Source organism: Polypterus senegalus, chromosome 7, assembly GCF_016835505.1.
Source record: "Polypterus senegalus isolate Bchr_013 chromosome 7, ASM1683550v1, whole genome shotgun sequence".
Classification (NCBI taxonomy): Eukaryota; Metazoa; Chordata; class Cladistia; order Polypteriformes; family Polypteridae; genus Polypterus; species Polypterus senegalus.
The window spans coordinates 60,840,607-60,853,991 of record NC_053160.1 but is presented as its reverse complement, the minus strand read 5'-3'; the positions used below and the strand labels follow the sequence as shown (position 1 = coordinate 60,853,991).

The 13,385-nt window shown below is 33.8% G+C and overlaps 1 protein-coding gene across 4 annotated transcripts in view; it reads right to left on the bottom strand.

Annotated features, from left to right (window-relative positions):
- Positions 1–431: 431 nt before the first annotated feature.
- Positions 432–13,385, bottom strand: part of elovl7a (ELOVL fatty acid elongase 7a) — a 40,043-nt gene continuing 27,089 nt past the window's right edge. For all 4 annotated transcript variants that reach the window (XM_039758718.1, XM_039758719.1, XM_039758720.1 and 1 more), the window contains 7 exons: positions 12,328–12,411; positions 11,226–11,416; positions 9,182–9,262; positions 4,864–4,920; positions 2,537–2,642; positions 2,284–2,420; positions 432–975 (listed from right to left, as the gene is read on the bottom strand). In XM_039758718.1, coding sequence (XP_039614652.1) covers positions 766–975; positions 2,284–2,420; positions 2,537–2,642; positions 4,864–4,920; positions 9,182–9,262; positions 11,226–11,416; positions 12,328–12,411 — 866 coding nt within the window. In that variant the 3' untranslated portion in view covers positions 432–765. The remainder of the gene's footprint in view (positions 976–2,283; positions 2,421–2,536; positions 2,643–4,863; positions 4,921–9,181; positions 9,263–11,225; positions 11,417–12,327; positions 12,412–13,385) is intronic.

The window sequence follows — 13,385 nt, the reverse complement described above, 5'->3', positions numbered from 1 at the left end:
AATTTTAGGTAGCATATCATATCTATAATGGTTAAGACCACATTATACTGCCTACATCAGTTGATATTCAAATTTAAAATAACATGTACATACAGTATGTGCATCTGTTTTATACCAATTACATAAATATATATATATACACATATACCCACGCATATACATATATACACACACACACATACATACATATACACATTGTATTTTATATATGGCATAGGTATACCTCACGGATGTGGAAGGATTATACCACTATAAAAGAGAAGTGCATGCTTGTTACAAAGAAAGTGTCATTAAAGCCGAAACATTCAACACATGGCAAATAAATAAATTCACCGCTTTCAAAAATTAAATTGCATATTCAGAGAGTAACTGCATGTTGCAATTCTTTTATAAAGGAAACATGATCTATGCAAAGAAAATAACTAAATCTAGAAAAATGTGAACTGAGAATACACTTTAGTATGTCATGAAATAATCCTAATTCACATTTCACTAAATAAATAATTTCAAACAATACTACAAAACCTTACTGAAGAGAATGGAGAAGACATTTCAAAAATGGTTTTAGATGGTTCCAAATGTTGAAACTTAATAGTACACAGTAAAAAAGTAAAATGAATACACAAGAATAATGTGTATGAATGCATCTAGTAAATACTTCAGGAGAAATGTATAAATTTAAAACAATATATGCTTTCTCCACATCATTAAATCATGCTTGAGATTGTCACTTGCACAGAGATAGGCAACTTCTGTTCAGAACCGTTACTGTTCTTTTCTTGCATTTACTCCATTTTTAAGTGTTTTTGGTAGCCTGTTACCTTTGGTATAAGCATGATACCAGAAGTTGAGGAAAAGTACTAAAAAGCTGCATCCATATAAGCAAATAATGTACAAAAACACTGGATACTGATACGGACAATCTTTCATGAAGAAAAACTGACCAATGTGAATTGTGACTGTAACAAATTGGACCTGTAAAGAGAGAAAAAAAAATCTTACATTACACAAGTAATAATGTTCAAATGAATATTCATTCTTCCATTTCCATCCCTCTATTCCAGTTCAGAACAATTGGAACCTCAGGTCACAAACGTCTCGACCATGTACAAATCAGGTTATGACCAAAAAGTTCGCCAAACTTTTGCATCTGTTCACGACTGCACACTCAGGTGACGAACAAGCCAGTTTCCCTTCCGGTTTATACGCACCGATGATTTCCGCACGTGTTCAGTCTCTCCCTGTGCATTCCCTGTGCAGCGAGCGAGCGAGCGAGAGAGAGAGAGAGAGAGAGAGAGAGAGAGAGAGAGAGAGAGAGAGAGAGAGAGAGAGAGAGAGTGAGAGAGTGAGCTAGAGAGGAAGACAGCAAGCAAGAGAAAGTGCATGAGCGAGCAAGCGAGAGAGAGGGCTGGCCGCATAAGGCCGAGAAAGCAGTTAAAGAATGCACCGGGCTTGTTTTTAAAGAGACTGATTCGACCGTTGTATTTAATGAAGACTTTTTTCTATTGGATTTTAACCTCCACTTCACTTCTGTTTACAGCGATCGGTTCGTAGCGTGCATTGTCGCTATTTTACTTTTCTTGGTTGTTTTTTCAAATTACGGATTTTTCAAATGTTCATGTTTTTCCCTGTGCTTAAAACTCATTAAAGAAAAGTGTTTACAGCGAGCGGTTCGTAAGGCAATAGCGCAAATTCTTGCAATGTTTGTTCAAGGTTTTCTCAGTATTATTCAATGTTTTTACATTTAGTTTACTATTACGCTGTGCATTCTATGGTGTATTTAACTATTTTTGTGCTTAAAAATCTTTAAAAAATATATTTACATACAGTTCGTATGGTCTGGAACGGATTAATTGTATTTACATACAATCCTATGGGGGAAATTACTTCGGGTTCCACTGTACTGATGAAGATTAATTTTGATTTCATTAAACACACAATTTACCAGAACTTTCATCAAACTGTGCCTTTAAAACATCATGATAAAACGGCAGTTTCACGTTTAAAGGCTGTCATTGCCAAAAAGATTAGATGAATACTATGAGGCAGTGCTTACTGAGTTAAAGTCTATTAAAGTATTCAGTGCACTTACCATTTTAGAAAATTCATTTAGTATTTATAGCGTTCAGTATTTTTGTTATGTTGAATAAATTGACAGGTGTTGATTATTTATAAAAACACAATTTATTTTTCATGATTTAATTATTTGTTTTTTCAAGCTAGATGGTTTCTATCAAACTTGCAGATTTCTCTTTTTATAACAAACATTATCACCATACTCACAAGTTGAATGGTGGTTAAATATTTTTTCCACCACAGGTACTTCTGGTATGTGGGTCCCATAGCAGACACTCCATAGTATGTATACATAATAACGTGTACCACGCAATTAACAAGAGCATGGAATGTTCCTAAACCACCTACAGGAATTAAGATAAACATATCTATTAGTATATCTTATCCTTAAAAGCTAGATTTACAGATTCCACAGAATACATTAAGATCTGAACTTAATAATAATAAAAATTAAGCCTACCTGGAGCAAATCTGACTCCAAACCACCATGTATAGGGCATAATAGAATGATGGTAAACATGAAGAAAGCTAATTTGACTGTTTTTTTTCCTAAGCACAAAAAATACCTGCAAATATAAAAAAAGGTTAATACTGATCAACATAACTCTTTGAAATATCACATTGTACATACAGTATATACAATACATACAGTGCATCCGGAAAGTATTCACAGCACATCACTTTTTCCACATTTCAACAGGTGGACTCCAATTAAGCTGCAGAAACATCTCAAGGATGATCAGAGGAATCAAGATGCACCTTAGCTCAATTTTGAGCTTCACGGCAAAGGCTGTGAATACTTATGTACATGTGATTTCTCAGTGTTTTTTATTTTTAATACATTTACAAAAATCTCAAGTAAACTTTTTTCACGTTGTCATTATGGGGTGTTGTGTGTAGAATTCTGAGGAAAAACATGAATTTAATCCATTTTGGAATAAGGCTGTAACATAACAAAATGTGGAAAAAGTGATGCTCTGTGAATATTTTCTGGATGCACTGTACATCGAATATATACATGCACATACACAGAGAGAGAGAGAGACAGTGAGTACAAGCTGCATTACCCGCGTTACTTTCTTTTATTTTATTATTAGCTGTGTTAACTGGCTTCACCCAGGAATTTATCTAAGCCAATGGGCCCCAATTATAGCTCTACTGGTTAATCAGATTTATCAAAAGTATTATGTAACCAAGTACTTTTCTGTATACAATATTATTTTTTTTTTACCCATGGCTAATATTATTAGTTCAATTGAGCTGCTTACTTTTAACCATGCTTTACAGTACTTGTTGATGTTGGTGTGAAAGAGATTGCAACAAAACTCCAAATTAAAGCAGTATTCAGTTATGTTACAATGGTGATTTAAGCTGATTCATTCAAAGCTGAAAACTGCTAAAAATCTCAACTCTCCTTTAGCATCAAAGCCTTAAATTAGTACTGCCTCAGTACATGATTTGAATAAATATCTACCAAAAAAGTTACTAATTACTTTTAACATCTCAAAAACACTACCTTTTTCTCCTATCACATCTGGAAAAATAGCACCTGGCTCTATTGTTTAATTAGTTATGTTGTTTTTCCTTTTTATTTCCTATGTTTTTATACCTTCAAAAAATTCTTAATACTGATTGTGCATTGGTATTGCAAACGTAATGATGAAAAGCAGGTGGACAACAAATGTTGGCTTTATTCTTATTTAAACTTTGTGAGAACTGATGAAATCATTTGGAGCAGTGCACTGGCTAATGGTAATTATAGTCCTCACTTCAGTATTTGCACAAAGTTGCAGATAAAACGAAGGTTGAATGGGTAGTATACGTTAAATACCGTTCTTACTGGATAAATTGCACAAAATTAACTATGCTCACAGTGCCTTGCAAGCACAAGCTAAATGTGTCTTCTTTGAGCTTCATCAAACTTAGTTTATGCAAATGAAGGCCATCTGCAGAAGCAATCAGGCCCTGTTTATCTGTGAGGTCGCTGTCAATGCTGTACTGAAATGGTGGATGTGGTGCGTTAGAATGTCCAGCTTGGTAGCGCATTATTAATGAAAAATATCAACAAATTAAAAAAAAAAAAGTCAGCTAATTTTGTTTTTTCTACCACCTTTCTAAACTTCAATCAAATTTGTCAAGGCATTCTTGACATTTTGAGGTATTTACTTTTGTCTATTGTTGTGTTTTCTTTCACTCCTAAATATTGATATGTTGAAATGTTCTTAATTAATGGATACTTATTGCACTGGGTATGCCATTCTGCAAAATTTCAAGTTTTAAGCATTTTTGTTGATGTGTGAGTCAGTCACAAACTATATATATAGAAACACTCAAAAACATACATATACTGTATATACTCACAACTGTGTGTGTGGAAAATACCCCATCTACATAAACTACAGCATGTTATAGTTTAACTTTATACACATGATACTGTGGTTGACAATCAGAATTAACAAATGTTTCCAATTACTGTATGTAACCTTTTGTACTACTAAAGTGGATAAAGGAAAAAATTACTTATTAATATTTATAGAAATTGCTACAATCGGTTAATGCTAGAAAAGGATATCAAAGTATAATAATTTAATTTCAGTGTTATCAGATCTGTTGGCATTTAACATTTACCACACATTTCTCTGCCCTTGCTTGGATACTATGAACAAAATCCACTGAAATTTAATTACAACCTAACAGTATTTTAATATTTAACTGTTAGACAACATAATATTTTTTGTTTCGTCATGGCCATTCTTACAATGTATGATTCTTCAACATAATACTTACCGTGTCTAGCAACTCAATAAACTTTGAAAAATAATACAGCCAACACGTCCATGCCATCTGTAATAAATAAATAAATATAAATAGGGGGAAAAACTTTTTCTATAAAACTGTGAGGAGCCACACTATCCATTGTGAAGAACTGACAGTCTAATAGCAGATCTTCTAGATCATCTAACCTAACAATAAACATTACAACTAACATTGGGAAAAAAAACAAACAAACAAAAAAAACTGTATATAAAAAGCATTTATATATTTAGTGAACTTTTTTAAAAGGCCAAATTTCCCCCTGGGGACAAATATAGCTCTATCCATCTAATTAGCCAAGGTTGTGCTGCGCTGCCAGTTCACAGGGATGAGAGCACAGAGGAAAAGCTTAAAAATGTACCAAACATGTCCATTTTTCAAGCCAAGACAATTGTCTAGTAATAATCAATGACTTCTTTGTTTCTGATACATGTTTATGACAACAAAAAGGGACCTTTTTATTTTATTTATTTATCATTTTATTGCATATTCCTGCATATTTCTCTTGGTAAAGATAGGTTTTCTATTTGAGTTTTCGAGTTCTATGCAAGTTCTCACATAACTAAGGAGGTTAATCAAAACAAAAACAACAATATAGGGATAAAAGGTTTTTGCAAGGAAGACTAAATGCTAAGATATTGTTCATGGCCGTCTTCTTTTAAAATGGTGGAATCTCATAATATTGGTGATAGTTTATAAATGTTTAAACAAAAAAAAAAATTACTATTTTAGATGTATGTATGTATGTACAGTATATGTAATCACAAGGCACAGATCAATAGTTGACAACTGGTTTTGAAAAATGGACATATGTCATAAGTTTTTAAGATTTCTTTCTGTGCCCCATATCCTCCAATGTAAAGCGACAGTGCAGGCAAGATATATATATATATATTTTTTAATTTATTCAAAGTGCTTAACTTAAGAACATAATTTTGTCTGGCAAATGTATATACTTTGTATACCATGTTAATGAAGAAATAAATTCAACTAGAAAAACAACAAACTTATCCTTTAAGGAGGTCATTGTGGTCAACAGTATCAAAAATAAACGCATTGTCAAAACATGTAAACAGGCCCCCTTTAAGCATTAATTATATAATAAACTACTACAAAAAAACTCTTACAAAATATACAGCCTAAAATATTTTAATATACTTAATAACAGCAGTTATTTGTATATACTGCACTGTAAGCCAGTGTTTTATTGTAATTTTCGCATTAATGTTCAACAGTTTACAGTCTTTTCCACTAAATAATTAAAAGACTCATAAGGGTATTTGTTTGTAAATAAGGTCATAGTCGTCACTAAGCTGAACTTCATTATCCCTAAACAGCAAATTAAATTTTTTATGTACATTACAGTTTAAAAAGAAAAATACTGTCTATTTTGTCATTCATTTTATGCAGTAAAATATATATCAAGATTTGTAGACTTTGACAATTTGGATTCTTTTCAGATACTCTTATATGGATATGCTTTTGTATCATTGTCTTGTTGCATGTTTGAGCTATGCTTCATCTCACAAACACTGGATTGGCCTTAAGAGTTTCCTGATACAGAGCAGAATTCATTCTTTATTTGTATATGGCAGGTTGTACAAGGTCCTGAGGCAGCAGAGCTTTACTGTACAATCACACTACCACCCACATGTTTGTGTGCTGGATATGATGTTCTTATTAAGGAATGTTGTATTTATTTTACATTGGATATAATGGGACCCATGTTCTTCAAAAACACCCACTTTTATCACACATTCTCGAAAAATGCTTAGGGATCATCCAGGTGTCTTCCAGCAAATTAGTAACAAGAATTTATGTTCTTGGTTACCAGTTGTTTCTGCCTCCCTAATCTAAATGGATCCCATTTTTACCCAATGTCTTTCTGATCAGGAACTTTTCTGAGGCAAGACCATCTTATAATTCTTAGGATATTTTAGGATTCCTTTGTGACTTTCTAGACAAAGAAATACTGAAACCCTGGAGTAATTTTACCAGCCTGGGCACTTCCGGGAGGATTCACTACTCTTTCGAGTTTATAGCTGTCATAGTAGTTTTCTGCTGTTTTCACTAATTTCCTTTGATTATGGCATTGCATGATTGCTTAATCTTTATGCTGGCAACTGGACTCTGATAGTCAAGTTCAAAATACAAAAGATTTGTATTGAGTATGGATTGAGCACAGCCAGGTTTGATTACATCGGCTGACTTAATTATCTTTTTAATTAGGTTGACTTAACAAGGAGGGAATTAATTTTTCATCATGTGCCAATGAACAGCTGAACATGTTCTGCCACAAAAATTGATCACAGAGGAAATTAGGACTACGGTAAATATTTTTTAACACCACTGTAAATCTATACACTTAAAGATGATTCTCAGAAAGAAGTAAAACATTTGCTTGTTTTTTTTTTTATTTGCATATTTGTTCATTAATTGTATAGCAAAAGGATGTACTCTTGATTATTTTTCCAAATAGTGAAGAAAATTCAATTCTGCATGATTCAGTAGATGGTAATACCACATTGCAAGATTATGGGTCTGAATCTGTAGTCTGAGGAGGAGCTTGGAGGATTAATAAATTAATATGTAAGTGATACCAAATGAATTATATTTTATGAGGCAAAATGGTAATTAGGAATTATTTAAAAAATGCTAAAACTTGCATTGTATGTCACCTGAAAGTTCAAAATGATACAAAATCTACACAGTTTTATTTGGTGGGGGTTTTCTTCCAAAAGTTGGTTGCTTTTAAACTTCTTGTGCAATATGTTTCAAAGCAGCTACATGTACAGTAGGTCTTTAAAGTCATAGATGACCACAGGACATTCTTTGGCAGTGACAAATTTATGGTTGTTTGATTTTTTTTTATTATAGAAGGATATTCTTTTGTACCAGGTTGACAGACGAGATTAGGCATGAGTCCCTGTGTTCTATGATGTTTGCTGATGACACTGTGATCTGTAGCGATAGTAGGGAGCAGGTTGAGGAGGCCCTGGAGAGGTGGAGATATGCTCTAAAGAGGACAGCAGTGAAGGTCAGTAGGAACAAGACAGAATACATGTGTGTAAATGAGAGGGAAGTCAGTGGAATGGTGTGGATACAAGGAGTAGAGTTGATGAGGGTGTATGAGTTTAAATACTTGGGATCAGCAGTACAGAGTAATGGGGATTGTGGAAGAGAGGTGAAAAAGAGAGTGCAGGCAGGGTGGAATAGGTGGAAAAGAGTGTCAGGAGTGATTTGTGATAGACGGGTATCAGCAAGAGTGAAAGGGAAGGTCTACAGGATAGTAGTGAGACCAGCTATGTTATATGGTTTAGAGACGGTGGCTTTGACCAGAAAGCAGGAGATGGAGCTGGAGGTAGCATTATTAAATAATAATTTAGTTATGGCAAATTTTTATATACCATATTTCTATTAGTGCAAAGAAAATATACAGAATAGTTTTACTAAGAAGGTAAATATTAATGTAGACCTAAATAACGTACTTTGTGATAATGGAAAACTGTAATAAATGTGAAAAGATGGAAAAACTTTAGCAGTTATAGTGTTGGAGTTGGACGAAGAAGACCACCACCATTAAGAGGTTCATCAAGTTATACAAGAAAAGTAAGTTACTAATTGCTACACATACAGGACATGTTTGAAATAATAGTTGAAGATACCCAAGATAATAGAAAAACAAGCATGGAAAAGAGCAGAATTAAAATGCAAAGCTGCTGATAAAAGTTTTCATTCTTTTCTAGATATAAATATATCTATAATTTAATTATCAAACAACCAACCTGAAATGATAATGTGTGTTTATGCTAATTTAGATGTTTAAATTCACAAACCATCACATGGTATAATTTTGCAGTGTCATTCTTTTACACAGTGCCCGAGTAGTAAACTTAAAAAATTTAACTGGAAGATGTAATCACCTTTCATATCCATTTCTTCAGTCCACCACAAAAAGTCAAACTGGAATGCAGTTTGCACTTTCAAACACCACATATATTAGAAATGAATGAGATGAAACAATTTTGCAGTAATTAAATTGATTAATGTGCTGCAGCAACATTCTAGCTTTAAAATAAGATGCACACATTGAGAATATCTTAACTAGATCTGTTATAAATAAGACTGACATTTGTGCCTAAATTGAATTTTCATGTAGCTATGCCTAGTGGTGAAAAAATATAAAGTATACATAATAGGAACAAGTAGATTTCCCAAATTATCTAAAGAAATAATTAACATCATAAGTGCTGACTGAAAACAAGGTATACACAATATTAAAATGACTTACCCTGAGACCCTGTGGTGACCTTGAATAATCCACAATGTCACAGCGGTAGGAATACCCTGTTGCCCAGCCTGACATGAGGAACTATTAATTTAAGAAGCAATTAGAAAATGTGTACTTTTCTAACCATTCATAAAACCAGTATAGTGCTTCTATCCTGTTAAAACACTGAACACTAAAAATTGATTTTAGTACATTTGTCATTTAGAAGTTTATTTTTATACTGAAATAGTATCAAATATTCCAGTGATAATGTATTTATACAACTTGGGCTTTATTAAACCCTTTAATTCCTTTTTCTCATATAAACCCTTCTATCAAACTAATCATTGTCATTTTCTTTGCCATTTCCCAAATTCTTAAAATGTCCTCATCTTCGATCACTTTTGATTTTCATAATGATCGAAAAAAAAAGTTGGTACTTAAGTTAAAAATGCAAACACAGCCAAACATTACAGTTAAATATAAACAAACAGATCACATTTAATGTACCATGAAATTTCAGTGGTGTAATGTTAAGCCTTAGATATTTAGGAACAGATTACATACTATATATAGCTATCATCCAAAATTGAAACATTACAACAATACCTTGGGACACAAAACATCTGCAAAATTGGCTTGTATAAAATGAACTCCTAGATATTGTGACAGATGACTTTTCTGAAATACTGCAGTGCATACTCCTTTGGCAACAGTGAATAAGTTGCTGATGAATTTCTCAGTCGAAAAAGCCCTTAAATCTCACTTCTTTTGTTTTTTCCTGATATGGCTTTGTAAGCATGTATACTCAACTAAAATAATTCACTTCAACTCGGCACACAATCTCCAGCATAATAAAATTACACTAATAATGACTACAATTCCCTCTGAAGTCAAACGCTCAAATAAGGTAAATATTCAAAGGTGAATGTTCATCACAGATTTGTCACAAATCAAGCAATACATCTCTAGTATAAATGAAATCTAACTTGCATTGTTTATTGTGTACAACTTGTCACAGGCGGCTTGGGGTGTAGCCTAGCCGGGACGCCCGAGGGGACCGGAGGAGGGCTGGTGCCTCCTCCCGACCATGAGGGGGCGATCGCCCTGGTTTTGTTGGTGGCCTCAGGTAGGGGGCCCAGAAGCCCACCCCTGTAGGGGCCCGTGACCACCGCCAGGCGGCGCCTGAAGAACCCTGGAGCCCAGTACTTCCGCCACACCAGGAAGTGCTGGGGGGAAGAAGAATGGGGACACCCGGAGGGCTTCCGGGTGTGCAGCCAGCACTTCCGCCACATTGGGGCGTGTCCGCGGAGGAATGCTGGAGCCCATTCGGGGTGTGATAAAAGGGGCCACCTCCCTACATTCAAGAGCGGAAGTCGGGTGGAAGAAGGATGGAGCTGGAGAGAGGACTGGAGGCGGCCAGAAAGGCATTTGGTGACTGTGAGGCCTGGACTTTGGGGGATCGGTGCTGGAGGCACTGGGTGTGCACAAGTGACTTTGTAAATATTGTATATATTAAATGAGTGTGATGGGTGCTAAACTGTTGTCCGTCTGTCTGTGTCCAGGTCCCATTCCACAAACTCTTATTGGCGGAAGTATTTTTACTCTTTAATAGGCAATGCAATAAATACTAAAAAGCAATTATTTGTCAGTACAGATAATATTGTTCTTATAGATGGTTATCAGAATTAAAAAGAAGAATCCAAATGGAGGAATTACTACCCACAGTAATACTAAATGTTACTGGAAATTACATATAAAACTATGTTACCCTTGATAATATATATACTGTATATATTTATTTATGTAAAATACTGTAAATATTGAATGTGCAAGCAATGTGAGCCTTTACTCTGTGAAGAGTACTATACAAAAGTAAATTTAATTGATCTGTATCTCTGAAAAAGTCAGTAGTATTTATATTGTAGTTTATGGTTTTCTGATTACAGTTAAAGTTTACAGAAATGAATACTCACAAATACTTTAAAATTACAGAAATATCAATGAGGAGATTCTTTCATTTCTTAAAAACCATGATATACTATGGAAATGCAAGAACACTTACTTCATATGACATATAGACTGAGAAGATAACTATGCTGAAATTGTAGAAAATCATGACTCGGCGAAGATCAAATGGTTTTCGATTTTCCATAAGTTTTGGACCCAATGAAGTTACAAAGTAAATGTAGGTGCCAATGATAAGTGTTTGAGGAAGAGGAGAGGACATAAGCAGCCAGTTCTCTGTCCTAGGATCTATAAAGAAATGAAAATATCTCAAAATATAACTCAAATAATTATGCAAAAATAAACCTTAAAAATGCCCACAAGTTCAGAGTTTACAGATATATTAGCCTATGGCTAAAATAAACATGACATTTATTTTTGGCTACAAGTAAATATCATCATCACCTTAATATCCGACAAAACATTCAGAAAATAGCTTAATAGTTGTGTTATTTAAAATAAAGACAAAAAAACAAAAAGCAAAAAAAAAAAAAATCTTAAACATTGCTTACTTCATTATGCTCTGAATAATATATGGTGTGCATTTTTCTTTTCCTATATACAGGGGGTCAAACTCAACATAGTGTTATCACCCCTATGTTACTTCTTAATAACTATTTCTATTGAAAATATTTCTAAAATACTAAGTATACCTTTGAAAACCCCCAAAACACACAGTCATAATAAGAAAGAGAAAAGTAAACACCTGTGCTTCTTTCATTTTTTGCAGTTTCAGATTTTTCAGGTGGAAAAAAAGATTGCAATTCCCGACCAGTTTACCTGTATTTACCTTCTGAGTATCTATCGTGTATAACGATTATGAATTCGAATTGACTTTAAATAAATCTTATTAGTATGGCACATCTACTGAAAATTTTATTTTCTTCTCAGTTTTCAGGTAGTTTTAGGGAAACCATACTAAATGAAATACAGACATATCAGCCTTTGTCAAGCATTGCTAGAAGGCAGTGTTGAAAAATCCCAGAAAGAAAATAGGGATAGATGATACATCATATATTTATTATTTCTTTCTAAATGATGGCAGTTACTTAAAAAAATTCCATACACCACAATTCTGAATACATTTGAATTTGAAAAACCATTAATCTATATGATCAAAAGTGATCTACTTAGTTCACAGTAGTAGTACACTAACTCACCAGCATCCTTAAGCCACTCATCATATTGCCTTACAGCTCTGGATGTGATATCATTAAACGCCATTTGCAATAATGTTGGTAACTCTGGAAATAAAGGTTAGGACAATTAATTAATTAATATTTTTTTTATTTATTTGGCAATACAGTATCTTATTTCAATGATTAGAAAAGGCAAACCATGCCTTCAACATTACACTGATTGTCATTGTTGTCTCCCATACACAACATGTGTACAAGCCACACATACAAAAACATATTAAAAAAACACAACAACAACATAAAAGGAGCCCTTTTACAGATTTGTTTTTGGACATAAAACTGGAGTTTCATGAGATACATTTTTGCAATGCATTTTATTTGGTTTCTGTTAAACTTATATTGCTACTCTACTTAAAACATTCTAAACAGCATGATGCTTATATGTTTAAATATGTTCCCTAGGTAATTTATGGCTATCAACATGTTTATTTTCAGCAGCACACTGTATTTTTCCAGTACCTTTCTACAGGGAAAAACTATAGAGAAAAGATAAGGCAAATGTCAATAGGAAATGTTGTAGCAGCTCAAAAGAAGTAAAGTACAGTACATAGCACAACACATCTGTATATACGTACACATGCAGACATTTAAGTGTCAATTAAGAAAGAGAAGAAAGTTTGCAACATAACACCCTTCAGTATATAATGTGCCCAATATAATCACAAAATTTGACATAATCCATATGCACTCACCTAAAGGATTATTAGGAACACCATACTAATACGGTGTTTGACCCCATTTCGCCTTCAGAACTGCCTTAATTCTACGTGGCATTGATTCAACAAGGTGCTGAAAGCATTCTTTAGAAATGTTGGCCCATATTGATAGGATAGCATCTTGCAGTTGATGGAGATTTGTGGGATGCACATCCAGGGCACGAAGCTCCCGTTCCACCACATCCCAAAGATGCTCTATTGGGTTGAGATCTGGTGACTGTGGGGGCCATTTTAGTACAGTGAACTCATTGTCATGTTCAAGAAACCAATTTGAAATGATTCGAGCTTTGTGACATGGTGCAT